Source organism: Chamaea fasciata, unplaced genomic scaffold, assembly GCF_029207755.1.
Source record: "Chamaea fasciata isolate MVZ Bird 193981 ecotype frontalis unplaced genomic scaffold, bChaFas1.0.hap1 SCAF_4, whole genome shotgun sequence".
Classification (NCBI taxonomy): domain Eukaryota; kingdom Metazoa; phylum Chordata; class Aves; order Passeriformes; family Sylviidae; genus Chamaea; species Chamaea fasciata.
Genome location: NW_027094089.1, coordinates 72870882 through 72890008, shown reverse-complemented (window position 1 = coordinate 72890008; position 19127 = coordinate 72870882). Strand labels below are relative to the sequence as shown.

General features: G+C 42.7%; 2 protein-coding genes across 3 annotated transcripts; one reads left to right on the top strand and one right to left on the bottom strand.

Annotated features, from left to right (window-relative positions):
* The first annotated feature begins 151 nt into the window (after positions 1–151).
* Positions 152–8326, top strand: FAM151B (family with sequence similarity 151 member B). Of its 2 annotated transcripts, XM_066181963.1 has the most exons (6): positions 152–307; positions 445–570; positions 1525–1681; positions 4271–4479; positions 6007–6142; positions 7765–8326. In XM_066181963.1, exons 1-6 carry the CDS (start codon positions 289–291, stop codon positions 7913–7915), a joined length of 798 nt encoding a protein of 265 aa, XP_066038060.1. In that variant the 5' UTR covers positions 152–288; the 3' UTR covers positions 7916–8326. The 2 variants fall into 2 exon arrangements, with proteins under 2 accessions (XP_066038060.1, XP_066038061.1); XM_066181964.1 differs by lacking the exon at positions 445–570 and having other exon boundaries at positions 288–307.
* Positions 8327–15073: 6747 nt separating this feature from the next.
* ANKRD34B (ankyrin repeat domain 34B) lies at positions 15074–17176 on the bottom strand. Its single transcript, XM_066182433.1, has one exon. The coding sequence runs from the start codon at positions 17174–17176 to the stop codon at positions 15686–15688; it is 1491 nt and encodes a 496-aa protein (XP_066038530.1). The 3' UTR covers positions 15074–15685.
* Between the last annotated feature and the right edge of the window lie 1951 nt (positions 17177–19127).

Sequence of the window (19127 nt, the reverse complement as noted above, 5' to 3'; positions counted from 1 at the left end):
TCCTGCTGATGTCCAACCTGAGCGCCCCCTGGCACAGCTGAGGCTTGACTACATACCGTCCTACACCGTTCGGAGTTCCGGGCTGTCCGTGACTGCGGGCTGCAGCCACTGCTTGTCCCACGGATCAGGTCTTTCCTGGCTGATGAAGCTTCAAAGGACACAGAGACAGACCATCCCGGCTCGGGATAATGTTGACATCTTCCCCATCGGGCCCCGGCCCGGCCCCGCCCGGAGCGAAGGCGGTGGGACCCAGCCCCCGGCGGGGCGGATCCGGCCCGGCGCCGGGACATGGCGAGCGGGGCGCGGGGTGAGCGGCGGTGCTCGCTCGGCGGGGCCGGGGCTGGGGCCGGGGCCGGGGCCGGGGCCGGGGCCGGGGCTGGCGGGGCTGTGGCGGGCTCCCGGGCGGGCGGGCCGCGCTGAGGGGTCCCCGCTGTGTCCCCGCAGGCGCCTGGAGCGAGTGGCCCGTGGATCATTTCCTGCGCAGCCGGCGCATCGCGGCCAGGGACGGGGCCGCCGTGCGCTGGTTCCACGCCGCCAACAGCAGGGCCCGGGCGGCCGAGGCCGCGCGAAGTGAGTGTGGCACAGGCCTCTTCCTCTTCCTCCTTCTTTTCCTTTTCCTGGATCCCCGCGGCTCTTAAATCCCTCCGCGGTTGGGGACTCCAAACCTCCTTGGGCAGCCCCTGCCAATTCCTGACCACCCTGTCCATGGAGAAATTCCTGCTGGTGTCCAGCCTGAGCCTCCCCTGGGCCAGCCTGAGGCCGTTCCCTCTCCTCCTGTCGCTGTTCCCTGGGAGCAGAGCCCGACCCCCCCCCCCCCCGGCTGTCCCCTTCTGTCAGGGAGCTGTGCAGAGCCAGAAGGGCCCTGGTGCACCAGCCTGGGCGGCAGGGAATTGTATGTAAATTTATGTGAATATTGGAAAAATAAATATTTGTCTAAATTTATATATAATATCCCTTATCTTGAATATCATCACTAGTTCTGTTCTTCGTATTTCAGTCTTCACTGTCTGTAGTGGATGCTCTGCAAAGCTGGTGGCACTGTCCAGATTCATTATATAAAGCTGTTTTCAAGAGCCTAAGCACTCCTAAGATGCCTCTTTGCCTGTCTTGTGTGTGAGCTAACATTTTCCTGGTCAGTTTTGGCAATGAGTCAAGGGGAATGCCCAGTCTCTGCCAGTATTAAATCCTGTGCTCATCTTTCCTTTGTCAGGAACCCTATTTTCAGAGGAAAAGATCTCACATTTAACAAGAGTGGATTCACATGTTGGATGTCCATTTTTCTGTTTCTGTAAAGAAAAAAACCCACGTCATTGCTTGGCCAAATGCACCCTCAAAGATGAGTTTTCACATGGTTGTAGGCTTGCAAAGACTTTAGTGACCAAAAATGCCCCAAAATTACATCTTTGGTGTCACGGGCAACAGTTCCCATGGGAGTAAGGGTGCACGCGGCTGGTGTAGACAGACTTGCTGGGTAATTGTTGCCCTGTAGCACTGAAAGCTGAGGTTTTATTTCTCAACCCCCAGGTGATGTGCACATGGTGGAGGTGGATGTTCTCCTTCGGGGAGGGGACAGGGACCCCATCCTGGCTCACCCCCCAGACACTGACAGCGACATCACCCTGCAGGAGTGGCTGGCACAGATGGTCAGCACTGATAAAGGCATCAAGCTGGATTTTAAGAGGTATCTCAACGAAAAGATTGTTATGTTGTTTGCATTCTTACCTGTTAAAATTCTACAGGTAATTGTCAACCAAACTCATCCTTATTGTGCAGTTTAGCATGGTGCATTCAGAAGCATAATCCATATGGAAACATAGTCTATAATTCTCAAAGCATGGCAAGAAGAAAACCTTTAAAAGTGTTTTGAACTACAAATAATGTGGGGTTTTTTTATTCTGTGAATTAGGTGCTGTAAGCAGAACTTTCCAATCAGGAAGGTGAAATGTTGGTGCCTCTCTGGAGGCTCCTTCCTCTGGACTTACTAACTAAATGTTCAGAGGTTCATTCACCGTTTGAACCATTAGCTGTTTCATTTCATGAATGGAAAACACACCCTAAAACCCCATGAGATTGCCTTGAAAGAGTTTGAAATGAGCTGTGATTTCCAGACATGAACCCCTTCAGCCCCTGACTCCAGCTTTGTCTGAATTTGTGTGCTCAGTCTGTTTTGGCAGCAAATTACAAAGAGCTTAATCAGTGTTTAAGTGCTCTATGGAAATGCAGAACCTCCCCCCCTTGAGATAGTTGTAAAATGTGATTTATGCCAGTGGTTCTGTAACACAGTCACAGTTTTCATGTGGAACTTCATGAAAGTAAAAAACGTGGGCAGGCTAAATCCTTTTATTGTCACAGGATCTGTGTGTGTGTCCTGAGCAAACAAGGGAAAAAAGAGCAGTAGGCATTCATTTGGGCTTATTTCTTGTGATTTTTGGTGGGGATTTTCCTCCATTTTAATTAGTGTTTAAATTAATTTTAAACTACCTACCTTTCATTTTTCCACAAGGAGTTTACAGCCAAGTGCAGTGATTCAAAAAAGCTTTTAAAAGTACATTGCATTATAAAAGTCTGATTGTATAAAAGCATTTAAAAATACATCATGCAGTGCAGATAGAGTCAAATAAGTGATAACAGAATTTGATGCTCTTTTGGATAGTATTTATTTGGATGCCATTTTTGAAGTTTTGGAGATTATTTCAATGGTGCTTTAAAAATCTACTTTTTATATCTCTGCTCTATCAACTTGATTGACCACATAATTACATTTCCTGCTGGCTTTGGCTACTGAAATTAATGCATTCTGCAAAAGGTCTTCAGTGTGCCACTTCAGAAATGCCAAAGTCATTTCACGTGAAGTCAGCAGTAAGTCTGAATTTTCTGAATGCTGTGCAACAAAACCAATGCTCTCTGGGGTTTGCCGTTTTTGGGGGCTGGGTTTTGTTGTTGTTTAGCTTTGTTTTTTGTTGTTTGTTTTGTTTTGTTTTGTTTGTTTTGTTTTGTTTTTTTTCCTGTATTGCTGTTTGGCTTGGTCTTTTTTCTCACTGCATTACTTTGTACTTTGCAGTACAGGGAAAGGCATTCCACTGGCTCTGACAGTCCCTTGCATATGTGAAGGTATAAACTGTTCTAGCCCCAGACAGTGTGAGAAATGCTGAATCCCACAGGTTAAGGCAAGCCATCACTGGCTTTTTTCCTAGAGAACTTGAGCTCATCTTGAGTGAGTGGAATTCCTGCCTTTGTGCAGCTTTCCCAACAGCACAGAAGAAAAAATACACCAAATGACTTTACAGTGGAAACAAGACAAGCAGCTCAGGGGACTAACTGTTGACTTCAGAACTAACCTAACTCCAAAACTCTGACCACAGTGATTTTAAATTCCTCAGTGTTACATCATGCATTAATTAATGTGCTGTGACAGAAGATTTTCTTGATATTCATTTCTTTTCCCCATTGTTCCCCATCTCCTTTCCTTCCACAGTATTTTGAAAGTTTTGATAGACTCGAGTTAGAAAAAAGCTAGTTGTGCTTTTTCTTTTGGCTTGACAGGAGAGCAGGAATATGTGAGCATAGATTTTGTTAAGTACTCACAGGGTGTTGGCACTGGTTCCTCAAGTGATGCCAGCTCATATTTAACAATATATTATATACAATATAATAATATATATAAATAAAAGAATTATATACAAATATAACAATATACTTAACATCAGCTGTCAGATGATCATTGGACAAGCAGGCTTCTGTGTGCTGTCACACTTTGGAACAGTAGGAAAAACCACAACCAGGCATTAAATGTTCAAGTGGGTGCCTTTTCTCTCTTTTAGTTGCCTGAAATTGGTCCTTGTTGGGCTTTTTATTCTCCTAGTACAGGTGCATCACTTTGCATGGATATGAAGGTAATTTTGAGTCTGGATCTGATGCAGTGATAAAATTTTTGCCACTTTGGAGCGTGGTTAAGGTGGGGAGAGATGATGTTCACTCTCTGGCCTGAATTTACAGCATTTGTGGCTTTCAGGTCTGATGAAACACAAATATTAGAGACTACAGTGACTTCCTTTGCTAAAACCCTTCTCAGGCCTGAGATGAAGAGGTGACAAGGTTGGGGGACTTGAGGTGAGGCCAAGAAGTGCTGGGAGCAGGGGCTAGGAGTCTGGGGGTTTTACTCTTGCAGGGGAAGTCAGTGGATGGCAGCGGGTACTCACCTGGCAGGGAGGGTGCAGTGACACTGCGGTGACAGTCCCCTCGTGTGACCCTGCCCTGTCTCCTGGCACAGCCTGGCCACCGTGGGACCCTCGCTGGAGCTGCTGGGGCAGGTGGGACAGTCCCTGGACAGACCTGTGTGGCTGAACGGGGACATCCTGCCTGGGCCCTGTGGGAGCTGTGCGCCGCTGGATGCCCGCACCTTCCTGGGCACTGTCACCTCGTCCTGCCCCGATGCCACCCTGTCCCTGGGCTGGACCACAGGCTGCCACCAAGGGCAAGGTAAGGGCAGGGCTCATTTGCCTCCAGGGTGTGTCCAGTTGGGAGGCTGGGAATCACAGTGATTGTGGAACCCTGTCCTGTGCTGAGGTGTTTGGCAGAGCGTTCGCTGTACAGCAATCAGTCCGGTGCTGCAGTGGCACAGCTGGGTGGAAATCCCATCCTTCTGTTCTTAAAATAAGCTGGTTTGTACTTCAGCTCCTTCTCACCTGCTGAGCTCTTCTGAGGGACTGACTCTTAGCCTCTGTTTCAGGGAGGGCTCTCCTGAATCCTGGGAGCATTGGTTTGGTGATTGGAATCCTGACATGTGTCCTGAGGGAAACAGATCAGCTGAAACTGTGAAACTTTATCTCTTTCTTTTTTTGATCACTGAAACCAAATTGTGGGTCAGCCTTATCCCAGACATTTCATTTCTTTTGGGTACTTGAATTTTTCCAGTAAACTTTCCAATTTTCATTATTATAGGGTCTTTTTCACAGGCTTCCTCTTACAATTCTCATTATGAGAAGCAGAGTCCCTTCCAAAATTGTCTGGGGCCACCATGGCAGGATTATACACCATTCCCATTGCTACTTATTCATTAGCAAGATTTAGTATCTTGTTATATGATATACTGCAATTTTATTAAACTGTTCAGTGCTTTCTCTCAAGTATTTTCAGTGAAGGAAAAAATTGCTGGAAAATACATTAGAAATATTGGATAACCTGTGAAAACGAGTTTCATTTTATCTCCACTCTAAATTCCAGGTTGTGGGAATACTAAGGTTCTACTATATAACTGAAGAAAACAAGCTTATTTGAGTGGTTTTACCTAGAAGTTGCTGCTTGCCTAACAAAACTTTTTTTTAAAAAATATTTACTGCTTTTTTTACTCTTTCTAGTCACGACATTCCAAATGAGTAATTGAGAAAAAAGTTATTAACTGTTTTTATAGGATTTTTGTAGGCTACAGAAACAAAAGAACTGTTAAATACAATTTGAAATAGCTCCAGTCCTTGTAAAAAATCTCAGCAAAGGCACTGTCAGTATTTTAGATTGCTTGACTTTGGCATTTTTAGGCACAGAATGTTTTTGTCTCTGTGTGTTTGATTTGTATATAACTTCATTCGTAGTGGATTAATTTAACTTTTTATCCTAAATTTTCTTCATGTTTTTATTTTTGAAGGATCCTGACAATGTTAAATTAGGCCAAACTGAAGTCAGTGGCAGCAGAGTTTTTTAAAGAAAGGGCCGAGATACATTAAAAATGCCACATTCTGTAGCTGTATGTAAAGTAAGTAAATATGTATGTAAAGTATGGGAAATAAAGGTTTTCATAGTAAGTTTGTTTTCCACGTTGTTATTGCATTTATTGCATTTTTCTTCCAGGACATTCGTTGTTCAGAACCACTCAGCAGTTTCACTGTGGAATTACAGGGTTTTCAGGAAAGCTGGATGTGCTGGTGTTGCATCTCAGGACACCAGGGACCCTGTGCTGTGTCTGGGGCTGGTGGGGGCTGTGTGAGATCTGACTGCTGTGTCTGTCCCCAGGCTATGAGTGGCCCATGGTGCAGGAGATGTCCCGGCTGTGCCACCCCCTGTCCCAGCCTGTGACATTCGCTGTCAGGGCTGCGCTGGTGCCCGGCTCCATCCCGCAGCTCCAGTGGCTGCTCCAGCAGTCCCACAGGTCAGTGCTGCTCCGTCCAGCATCCCACAGCTCCAGGGGCTGAGCCAGCAGTGCCACAGGGCAGTGCCAGGCCCTCGGCCCTCACCTGTCCTGACCAGCGCGTGTCTGCGTGTGTCGAGCGCAGCACGCCTGTGCTCATCCCAACGGCATTGGAAATACTTCTTCTCTCGGTCCTTTATTTCCCCCAGGTCTCAAAGCATTTGATTCCTCAGACTGAAGTGGTCACTATTAACTTCGTTAAAGTAGTTAAATTCCAGAATCTTCTTTTTCATTACCTACTATAAGGACTTTCAAGTGGTGCATACATGTGTAATCCAGTTCTGCTGCAAGCATTTCCTGAGATGAATACAGTTAAATAGACTAAATAGTTTGAAGTAGCAATGGGGAATTCATCCGATCCAAAGACTTTGTATTGGATTCACTATTTATATTTTTTGTAGCAATGTCTCCTGAAAAATGTTCAAGATAATTTTTAGATTGGAAGTCAGGTGTTTCCCTCCAAGCTAATTAATTTTGCTGAGGCACTTGAAATGTATTCAGTGGTTTTCATACACCAACTTACATTTTCCTTTAAAAATTGATCTTACAAACCCCTAACAATTTCATTATAAAAATTATTCACATGTAATAGAATGAGAATAAAACCAGCTTCCAACATATTGCCATTTACTCATCTTTTTCACCTGCTCTTTCTACCCAGAGTTTAATTAAATTATTTCAACCAAGGTCAAAGCCCAAGACAGAAAACTTAAGAAAGTCTCTGAAAAAATTCTAATTATTTAGAAACAGGGTGGACAAAGTGCTGATATTCTTTTTTACACTGAAGGCTCAAGGCAGAAATTAGAATTAAGCTGTTTCAACTAGGAAATTAATTTTAAAATATTTTTGCACTAAGAATGTGTCTTACGAATTGTGCCAGTCTCAAACATCATTGGATACAAACATTGTTCCCACTAAAATGTTAGGATTTTCTCTTTTACCTCAGCATAAAACTCAGGAGGGATTTTCAGTGGCATGATTAGAAGACAGAAATTCCTGAGCCAGTTTTGCTCACATACAACTGAATTCTGATTTACCCATTTTTAAAATTAATACAGTTTTATTAAGCAAGCGTGAAAAACTGAGTATATGTTGTGTGGAGAATGTGGAAGTAACGCTTTAACTGAGTAATGCTTTGGGGGATTTCAGTGTTTTTTGAGAAGTTCTGTGCAATTAATGTGAATTGGGTTAGGTGGCATCTCTACACATCACTGACGTGACAAAGCACAGAGCACAACAATCACCTGCGTCTGGGATTGCATCATATTTCCTGTTTTGAGGCTCAGTTTGTGATTATTGATTACTTTATCAAACCTTAAATGCTCAGTCTGGTAAATCTCTTCGTTGGATATTTACCTGAGGTTTTTTATTTAACTCCTTCTGAGGTTTGGCAGAACAATTACAGATAAATTGGTCTGGGGGTGCAATTGTTTGTATTTAATTACATTTCTAAAATTAAGATGCTGTAATCCTGAGTATTTTTAGGAGCCTATTAGTGCAATGTCTTTCTGGTTTACATGCTTTGTCTTAACATACTCTCTTTCTCTTTGTTTTGTTTGTTTTCTCCCTTTTTCTGGACATAGATACAGCCTCACTGTTTGGACAGGAAAGGAAGACATGTATTCTGTAGAAGACTTGCTTCTCATCCGAGAAAACTTTGATAAAAGTAGGGTTTATTACGACATTTTTGAGCCACAAAATACTGAATTCAAAAAAGCCATTGGAATAGAATGATAAATGCAAAGCAGGCAATGCCTGGCCTTGTAATGCTTTATATTGTGAACTCCTTTAAATGTGAGAATTTTTTGTTCAAAGAAATGCATTTTCCTTGCCAGAAGGGCCGTGTTGAGTACGTCTGTGGTTATGGGAGGAGTTTTTGTTCGGCACTGTATAGAAGGTCCTCTCAAATAGAAATGTAGGGCCTTCCTCATTGTTCCCTGCCCACTGCATGGGATCTGTGGTGCCACACACTCCAGGAGGGGGGAATGGCTGCTGGTATGGCACTGCCACTGCTCAGGTGCTCTGCTCTGTGGTCCCCAGGCCTGTGGTCACCCTATCCATTGTCACTGTGTCTGTGGTCACCCTGTCCATGGTCACTGTGTCCGTGGTCATCCTGCCCATGGTCATTTTGCCTGTGGTCACCCTGCCCATGGTCGCTGTCCATGGTCCTCATGGTCGCTGTCCATGGTCCCCATGGTCGCTGTCCATGGTCCCCACGGTCGCTGTCCGTGGTCCCCACGGTCGCTGTCCGTGGTCCCCATGCCCAGGCAGCGTTGGAGCTGCCCCACCAACGGGGACAGCCCCAGCTGGTGCCGTGAGCTGGGCTCAGTATGGCAGCAGTGGCAGTGCTGTTCCCTGGGCTGGTCCCAGGGCTGCAGGGGACCTTCCCCCATGGCTCCGAGGTACCCCTGGGGCCGGCGCTCCAGCACATGCGGCCTCTTGGGTGATGGTGGCTCCGCTCGGCCTTCTCTGGGCCTGTGCATCCCTGCAACTCTCGGAGTTCTCCAAGGTGGAAATTTCCCCTGATGAAAGCTAAACCCCTGCTAAGCACCTGCTGGAAGAGCCTGACCTGGTTCATTGAAACCATTTATTGCCTCTTTTGCTGCTGCAATTCCCCAAAATTCACACAGACTGAGATGCTGGCTCTGTATGATTGGCTTCTGCCAAACACTACGAACGATACAAGAAAAAAACAAAGGTTTCTTCCACAATCATGGACGACATTTTAGCTTTTGAATAAAAGCTAATGCCCTGAGAAGCATTACTTTGTCAACTTCTGTCCTCCTTTTCCCGTTCCTCTCACATGGTTTCTGTGGGAATTTTGTTAACTCAGGTACTGTACACATCATTTTACAAGCTGTTAGTACTAAAGCAAATTACAGTAATTTTTGGTTCTTACATGGCATTGGTACAGCCATTATAGAAAAGTTAGTTACATTTCTTAGTCCTAAATCTTGAATTATGATGATTTCACATTAAAATTCAAGACTTCCTTTTGTTGCCTGCAACTCCTTTGAGAGATTTATCTAATAATTGTTTTCTGTTATGGAGGGGTAGAGCTTTCTTCATGTTGGTTATCTTCTAAGGTGTTTTTGGCTAAAATTGGGAAGTATTTTTCCACATAAGGAAGAAGACTATGAGATTATACTTGGGATAGCTGAACAGAGTACTTGATTTAATTTGTAGCACCAAGTGAAGTGAGTGGCAGTAACCACCAAAGGGTCAGGCTTGACTGTGTGATTTCTATAGTGAGTTTGGAGAAAAGATTCATTTCTCAGTTGTGGTTTGTTGCAGGCAGTTGTATTCATTGATTTGCAGGATTTCATCTCTCAGTGGTAGGCCTCCTTGGGACCACAGAGACACATTTTTCTGTTATTCAGAAATCTTCCCACTGACCAGTTCCCACCTGAAGTACTGGGATTTGTTAAAACTCATTAAACTCTTAAGTAAAACATATCAGCAACTGCCAGAGATTCCATTTTAAGGATGAAATATATCTGAGCAATATCTGTGGATGTCAGTAAACAGGGATAATCAGATAAAATTAAAAGAAGACATCATCTGGATTACCAGGAAATGACTATGTGGTGAATTTGATTAATATGTATGGACTATCCTATATATATATGAATTTCTATATGTAACTTTTTCCTATGGATCTTTGCTAGTCCACTGTGAAGTTGTTTATGTCAGTCTGGTCTGACTTGCACATAAATAAATCGATTTTGTTTCTCTTTGTTTATTCAAATGCTCTCCTAAAATAAAATGTGTTGCTGTGGGGGTGGCAGTGAGACAGTAAAGGACAGATGAAATCAGGTATTTATTCTGGTGGGAACAGCAGGTCTCTGTTGTTCCAGCTGTAGCTTTTATTTTAGAATTTTTTTCCTTTACCTTCTTTCAGAGATCTGTTGCTTGTACTATAAAAACATTTGTCATTTACTATAGTTTCAATCCTTTTATTTCTCTCTGAATTTGAAGGATATTAGTAAATAGATAACCTGGTAGAGAAGAGAGTTGTCATTGTGTCCTGCCATGACAGGGAAGCATCCTAGTGGGAGCAAAGCGCTAGATATTTTCTAAGGTTTCTGTTGTTTAAATGTGCTCTGGAATCAAAGAAAATGCCCCCAAAGATGCATTTTCCAAATACGGTTCTCCTTCTGATGTTCTCCCCTTCTCCATTTTCTGTGTTCATTCAAAGTGTTATCCATTTTTTAACCTGCTCTGATGAAATAAAAATCAACACACAAAGTATTTTTTTCAGTTCATACCTTCAAATTAAAGCTGAAATTATGCTGAGGGTCTTTAAAATTAATTTAATAATATGGTAATTAAATGGTCCTATCGTTTTCTCTAAGGAAAAAACACAGAAATTAGAGTGTTGGGAATTAAAAATATTTGGATTGGTTTGTTTTAAAAAGCTTAGAGAGAGCATATTGGAGTACATGAATCATACCCTGCATTATATCCAAGAAAGAAGGGGGTTTTTCCATAGATTTTAGTGTTCCTCTGAAATTTTTTGATTAAAAATGTCTTTCAATTTTCAGACTATTTCTTTTAATAAGGGTAAAGGTACTAATGTAGTAGGAGGAAGTGTATGGACAATTGTTTTCTGAAAGATTTATTGATCCATAACTTTATATTAATTAGAAATATTTTTCTAGCCAAAATATTTAATTTCTTGAAATTTTAATTGAAAGCCAGTTGTGTTTTCAATTCGCTGTTGTTTTTTGCTTCCAGTAAAACTAAAAGTAATGTACTAACTATATTGTCTTATGCAGTTTGAAGTTACATATTTTGGGGGTAGTTGCATGGTAATTTTTAATATCCTGATGCTTCAGATTAATTTCCTTGAAGTCCCTTGAAATACTACTTTTACATTTTTTGGCCTAATTCCCTTGACTTGATTCCCTTGAATTTTCCAGTGATCTCCTCTGTCATTGTTGGTTCCACTGCATGGTCGTGTTTTCTCCCCTTGTAGAGGAAAACAGTCACAGATTCATAATCTCAGTGGGGATCTGCCCAAGCAGAACTAGTGTGTTTTTAAAGGGTGCTCCCATTAGTGTGCTTTTAAAACACATGTACAGGTCAGGTTTATATTTTAAAATTGATGTTTTTGAGAGAAAGCAGGCTATAACTCACTCTATCTGTGAAACATGCATGAAAGTGTTCAAAATTGCTGATGCTTTTGGAGAAAAAATACTGCAGTTCCTCAGCGTGCCTCTTTGTCTGGGTTTCAGGAACTTGGAAATACATAGCCTTGTGCAGATTTCTAGAAAATATCTCTGGTGTTCAGCATAAGATGTCAGCATCATTTTTAACTAGCTGGACATACATTTTGGGACAAAATGCCTGGATTAACATGAGATCTACAGTTGCCTGCGACATCAGTGCAGGAAATGCCTGGCTCAGGTAACAGGTGCTGCTGAGAAAGAGGAATTTTGCATATTTATACATAGATATATATATTTATACATATACACACATAAATAAATACATACATATATAGATATATGTTGGGGTGCTTTTTACAAAAAAGGTCAACTTGGGTACAGGAGTAAAAGACCTATTGTCTTCCCAAGAGGATTAGCAGCTGAGTCTTCTATATTTAGTGATAAAATTGGAATTTTATCCCTTTGACTCTGAAACTCTCCCCCTGAGCTTTCTTGAGGTGTTTTGTTATGAGACCTGATCTCTTTGAGGTTAGTGCAGTGCCAATAATACTTTACAGTGAAAATGTAAGAATCTTTATTTATAAATCCCTTGCTTTAGTTGGAAAAGTAATTAGTTGTGCTGTATATCACATGCGGACAGATAAAGGTCTTACATGGGATTGATATGGAAAAAAGGGAAATTTAGTGCCTACTTAGTTTACTGTTTTTCTTGTATAGCTGCATCAAATTATGGCAATATTCTTTTGGAAGTGCAGTGTAATTGTAAAAGACAAAGATCGAAACAAAGCAATTACTCCTTAAAAGCAAAACCAAATTAAATGTGCAGGGAAAGATATTTTGAAGCCTGTATTTTGAACATTGCACCTTAAACACAACCTTGAAAACTGCTAGTTTATGACATTTTTGTGTAGTGACTTGCGGTTCTTAAATCTCTTAAACCAAAATAATGGGCATTCTTGTATAATCACTGCTTTTTGTGAAGCCACCACTGTTTGTTTTGAAGTTACTTTCATTGTATGGTTTCACAGCATTTTGCAGAGAAAATGAAGACTAGAAGTTAAAAAAAAATTCAAATTGTTCTTCACCTTTCCAAATTAGCCAGGTAGGTTTTAAAATCCTTTCTGCCTTGGGTGTGTGTGGCTGGTGTCAGCTCAGCCCAGTGTCACTGTGTCACCACAGTGCTCAGGGCTTGGGGGCTGGGATCCCTCCGAGCACTTCCACTGGGAGCTGTGGGACCACAGCCCTGGACACCAGCCAGGGGCAGCTTCCTGTGCTGGCAGCCACCAAGGAAGGGCTTGTTTTTAACCCAGGATTTAACATCAGGGACTCGGGTCGGGCTGACCGTGCTTTGCTGAAAAGAACATCCGTGTGGCTGGGAAATGTCATGGATTAAGGCTTCAAAGATAACACAAGTGCATCTCTGCTCCACAAGTGGAACCACAGGAAGCTTCCAGCGGGGTGGAAAGAGCCTCTCTCACACTATACTTTGGACAAATTTAGCTGTATTGGATTAAATCGAAGTAACTGTTCCCATTTTCTTGTACAGAGGCAGCCTGAGAAACACTTCTGAGTGAGTACCTTTTGCAATGACTCATCATTTCCTGAGTAGTGAATAAAAGCATGTGCTTATTTCCATGTTCCCTCTGAGCGGGAAAAAATAACTTATTTATTCAGCATAACAACAGCAGGAGAACAAAGCTTTTTCCTTTGAAGGTCACTTGTAACACTAACACAGACAATAATATTAACATTTCACACTACTTTGCATCACAATGAATCATAAAATACTGGTAACACTACCAAAAAACTTCCCTTTTCAAGACACTTGCCACTTCCCTCCATTTTCTGAGCATTTTGTAGAAAAATTACGGTTTCATTTAAGGGAGCCATAGTCCCATATACATAATTAATTCAAAAATCAAAACAGCATAAATTGGGCTTTCTATCCTCAGCAAAGATACCAGTTAGAACACCTGGTGATAGTCAATTTTGTCTAAAAAGAATGGGGTTTTTAAAAGATCTATTTTCCCATTCAAATTTTTAACTTCACTATGAGATGAACAGATGGGAACTTGCCATTTCCTTTTATATTATCATGAAAACATTTGGAAAGTGTATTCTTTGTAGGGTGTAATTTGTACTCAGTTAATACTGACACATGTTGTTCCACATAATTTCTGTATCATAAAAGTACGTCCACATAATCCTTTTTTGTACCTGGTATACACAGGGGCTGATCGAGGAAAATCTCCTGAAGGAAAAGGCAGAACCTGAATGGAAACAAATACTCCCAGAAAGTTATTTACAGAGAGTATATGTTTATAATCCCCTTTAAATAGTTTAATGTTTAGAATCCCCATTAAATTGTTTTATGGTGATGATCCCCATTAAATATTTGTATGTTTGTGATCCCCTTCAAATTGTTTTATGTCTCTGATCCTCTTTAAATTGGTTTATATTTAAGATCCCCCTAGCACTGTTTTAAGCTTAAGATCCCCGTTAAATTGTCTCCTACTAAGTGCAAAGCTAAATAACCTCACAGGCTTTCGTTAGGCAATGTCAGATTTGGTGAACTTTGACTGAAGCTGCAGCAAGATGGGTAGTACCCACTGAGTATTTTCAGGAAAAACATACCTAATTTCAGTATACTGAAATTCACATTACACAGACACAATTTCAATACAACTAATTTCTGTTAATTACAACAAAACAGAACACATTCACTTTTTCTCAAAATTTAGAAGATACGATCTAAATGCTAAATGCAGTAGCAGAAATGCAGCATCTATGGGATGCAAACAAAGACAAGGGAGATACTTGGAATCACAAGATAGTAAGAGAAAGGAAAGAGATTTTTAGATAGAGATACTTAAAAATACACAGTAGCTTGGAGGCTGCAGAGGACTGCTTTCCACTTGTGGGAAATTCAGTCCTCTCTTTCAAATTAGGCAAAATGTGGGTTTCCATCTCCCAGGTGAGTTTCATAACTAGGCTCACAGAATGGTTTGGGTTGGAAACCCTCTGAACTAAAAGCCCATCTCATTCCAAGCCCTCTGCCATGGGCAAGGACACTTTCCACTAGACCAGGTGGCTCCAAGCCTGGTTCAACCTGGCCTGGAACATTCCCAGGGATGGGGCAACCACAGCTTCTCTGGGAAAACTGCCAGTGCCTCAACTTCCCTTTAGTTGTCGGGTTGTCCTTTTTAGGTCTGTCTGAGCAGGAGGACAGAGTTCTCCCCTGCTCCTAAATATATGTTTTTCTTTTGTGTGTGTGTGTCTGTCTGTCTGTGTGTGTTTGAAGTGCCCCTGCTCATGAAGATACTCTGGGTTGTGTCCCAGCGTCTCTACCCTGGTGAAAAGGACCCTGACTGAAGGGGGGGGGGGGGGGAGGCAAATTGCTCCAGCCTGACGTGGAAGTTTCCTTTGGGGGGACTCCAGAACTGCAGAAAGTAACAGAGCCTGTTTCAGGTGCAGGCTCTGCCTCCCGCGCCCTTGCTTTTCTGAAGGGAGCAGATTCCAGAGGCTGTAGCGGGAGCACCCCTAGGTGCGCAGTGCCTGGGGACAGCGTGAGCAGGGCTGGCCTGTGGCACACCCAGGGCTCGTCCCTCGCCCTGCTAGGCTCCCGACGGCGCTGCCCGGCGCCGTGTGCTGGGCTGAAGAGCTCCCGTGCTGTGCACCGCTGACTCCCAGTGCCAGCCGGGCGTCTGAAGCACGCTCCCAGACCTTTGCTGGAATTCCGTGGGCAGCACAGCTCTGCAACACGAGTGTTATCAACTCTGAAGCGTCTGCTCGCTTGCAGTGAAGCTGCTGAGACCAGGAAACACTCATGGTGTGCACCTGCTGCCACCCACCCCACTGCACGCTGGTGTCTCTGGGGTTTCTGCATATATACAACCTGGACAAAGGCAGTCTGGTGTCCAGCATCACAGTCAAATGCTTCAGGTTCCCAAATTCCATGTGCACCATTTCTCTGGGTGCTGAAAGGGTGTGTGTTTGGGGAAATCTAGGAGGGGTAGTATTTACAACCCTCAATGAGAACTGCAATGCCTAAGGACCGTTGTGAGTTCAGTCTGCCACAGGCAAGTTGAAAACTTTACAAAACCAGCAAAATAAACACTCCTTAGTTTGCAGAAGACAGCCTCATTGGGTAAGTATGTCTTTTCATTTAGTTTCTGAGCTATTCCACTCATCCTGAGGCAGAAATTACTTTACATCACAGACCCGCTCTATTTTGTGATACATACCATTACAGTCAAGGACTGCAGTGCATATTTACATATCATAAAGATCCCCTTTGCTCTCCTGTTAAAGATTCAGTAATTGCTGAATCTGTTCAGACTGTAATCTGCTCATACGGCCTCCTCCGCAGGAGATTCGTATCTTTGGTCCCCTTAGGGAAAGCAGATCCTGGTGGTACTAAGTGAGTTTGTCCATAAGAAATCATTCCAGAAACTGTGTTTATGACAGTGAGCTCTGGAACTGGAGGGCGGGGGTTCACATTCAGTGGTGGCAGAAAACCTGGCCTTGTCTGATCCAACACTAAGGCTCTTGAACCCTCTTCCTCTAGAGGAGCTTGATTTCTGCTTCTTGGAGAAACTGGAGACATCTTCTCCAGAACTCTTCTCGGACTTGGTAACAAAGTCTGGTATGTAGAAAGAATCTCTTTATTTCCTTTTGGTGACTTACTGCCTTTTGTATCAGCAGCAGGAATTAGACTGTTAGTTAGCTGAGAACCAGAGATATTGTAATTTGGTTCTCCACTTCCTTTCTTAATAATGCTGCCAAGGTTTGAAAGTAAGCTGATTTGTCCCAAACTGGCATCCATGCCCATAGGAATCTCACTGGGGTTATGTTTCTCTTCAACAAAAGGAGTCTGATAGTTTATTGCATCACGTAATGCTTTCCTTGACATGGTTTGATCAGAGGTTTTCAGTACCTGAGCAGCGCCTTTCCTGTCTATACTTTCTTGACTGGTGGTGACACTCTTGCATAAGTCAAGGCCACTGACTTTACAGGAGAGCTCTTCTATGGGACTGATATTCTGAAGTTCTTGTGAAGAAGCAATTTTCCTCTGCTGAAACACTGCTGGACAGCACTTCAGCCAGGGATCACACTGCAGCACCTGTGCCAGCTTGAACCGTGCTGGTGTTGAGCTGGATTTGGTCATTAGCGGCACTCTTTCAGATGGGTCGTCCGCCTGCTGTCCACCATACAGCTCCTTAAAGCTGAATGGGTCTTCTGGGCCCTCGTTTGATTCTATTTCTGATGGGGAGGTGCAATCAGCTGGGGAAATGCATTCCTCAAGGTCTGGAGGAGGCATGTTCAGGTATTGCTTTGTTTTCTGCCTCCCTGACGCAGACTTGTCTGTAGTGATGATGATCACTTCTTTCCCTCGTGCCTTGCAGGCCTTAAGCAGAACCTCCAGGGTGTCTCTGTCTGCAGCGTTGATTGCATACACCAGGGCAGAGCAGTTGGAGTGGTCTGGCAGGCTGGGGTCAGCCCCACTCATCAGAAGCAGAGACACCACTTCAGGGCCTGCTTTTTCCAAGCAAGCATGCATCAAGGCCGTCTTCCCAGACTTGTCCTGTATGTTGGGATCAGCCTTGTTGTCCAGCAGGTATTTCACCATCTTGGCCTTGCTGGCACTCTGCAAGTCCACGTGTTTGGTCATGCAGGCGATCATGAGCGGGGTCTCACCCCTGCTGTTGCTCTCGTTGACGTAGGCCCCGCCGTCGATCAGCAGCCGGGTGAGGCGCAGGCGCCGCTGGTACACGGCTTTGATCAGGGAGTAGCCCTCGGGAGGCACGTCCACCAACTCCATCATCCTGCTCTGCCCACCTGCACCTTCCTAGGGCTCAGAGCCACACCTGCCCGCCTGAGAAACCACACAGGTCCCACAGAGAATGAGAAGGAAATAGAAAAAAAAAAATAGAGGGTTTAACTGTGCTAATCGCTCCTGTAATCACCCTCATATTTTGTGAAAAAAACTGCAAAGGGAAGAAAAGAAGAAAGGTTTTCCCACCCTTCAGACTTACAACAAATGTATTTAAAACCTAAAAAACCAAAAAAGCCTCAAAAAATACTTCAATATGATTATAACATTTATATAAGATTAAAACATGACTGTCACCTTCTTACTTTTTGACAGTCCTTTACACAGTCCTCTGCCTGAGCAGACAGTATCAGCTCTACAACAAAAGAAACATTTGACAGCATCAAAGAGAATCAAGAGGTTTCAGACCAAAAATTAAGATCTTAATGTGTCATAAATAACAAAAGGTCTTATTTGAATGTATACCCACAGACATGCAACTAAAACTTCTATGTCTTGTATGTGCTTGCTTACCTGCCTGTAGGGAAAACCTTTGGAGAAAAAAAAAAAATCAGTCTTTAATAATTGGCAGAGCAATATTATTTCAATACAATATTAGATACACATTAAATGATTACATTCATTTATTTACAATATATTTCTAGAGAAATAAAAATGTTTAACTAGTTTAAATGTAATGGAAATAAATTAATAATTTTTATTCATCACCGAAAACACTAGTAATGTTCTGGTACTGAAAAGCAGTAATTTCATTCTGTTTTACTGTGACTATCAAAATCAAAGGATGATCTCAGTATACTTTGTTCCAAAAGTCCAATAGTAGAAAAAATGAGAGTCAGATTTCCTCCCTGGAAATCCGGGGAGGAAATCTCACTTTGACTGGTGGCTTGCTTTTTTTTCACCCCTCTGTCTTGATAAAACATTTTCAAAAGGTAATTGCATTGAAATTACTTAAGGATTCACTCCATTATATGGAAAGTACAGGACTCAGTACTGCCTATCCAAGCTTTCATTGAAGTGCAAATCATTATTATGATTTTTATGTGTACTTTTGACAAGTAATGTATTCAAGATTATTGCAAAGTCTTTTATAAAAGTATCTGATCAATTTGTGCATTTAGGTTTCCAGAAGGAAACTGCAGAGAAATATCTGGTAGATAACACACATGCTGGAATTTTGATAGTCTTCTCCCCTGGCTTTGACCTACCTGGAAGTTATTAACGATTTTACATTTCTTTCCTATTTACCTAAAGCTCTACTGATACTTAACTGCTCACTTCACTTAAGCGACGGCATATAGCTCTTATTACATAAGCCTTTTCATCTGTAGAAAAACCTTTTATGGCTAAAAGAACATTAAATATTAAACAGGCATGGAAAGGGAATAATGCTACCTGAAGTCGTGCAGCAGATCAGGGCTAAAGGCAAGGCTGCTTTTCTGACATCTCATCTAACCCCTCCTGTTGCTTAAATTCACTGTTTCCACTGACTTCAGCAGGACTGTTGATCTGAGGGGGGTAGAAGGCTGACCTAAGACAATAGTTGAAGTTTGAAAGTTAGGAGTAAATGGTGTTGGCAGGTATGAACTTGCCTGGAAAAAGCCTGAGATGTTTCTGTGCAGAGAAAAGTGAAGAGAAGATTCATGAAATGGGGAAGAGAAACCCACAAACACTTCAGAATCAGACACTGTATAATCAAAAGAAAGCATTTCAGATTGACAACAGGAACAACATAATGCAGAACACACTCCCAAGTGCTGGATGACAGCCACAACTTCATCTGTTAATCATATCACACCTGGACTGGGTACAACCTGCTCCAAAACCCCCACAGCTGGCTTTTTTGAAGTGAAAGACCACAGGTCAAGCAGATGCCCTAAATTAGTAATTTATTGGATAATTCATTGCAGATAGGTGTTGAACAGATTCAGATTATACTGCA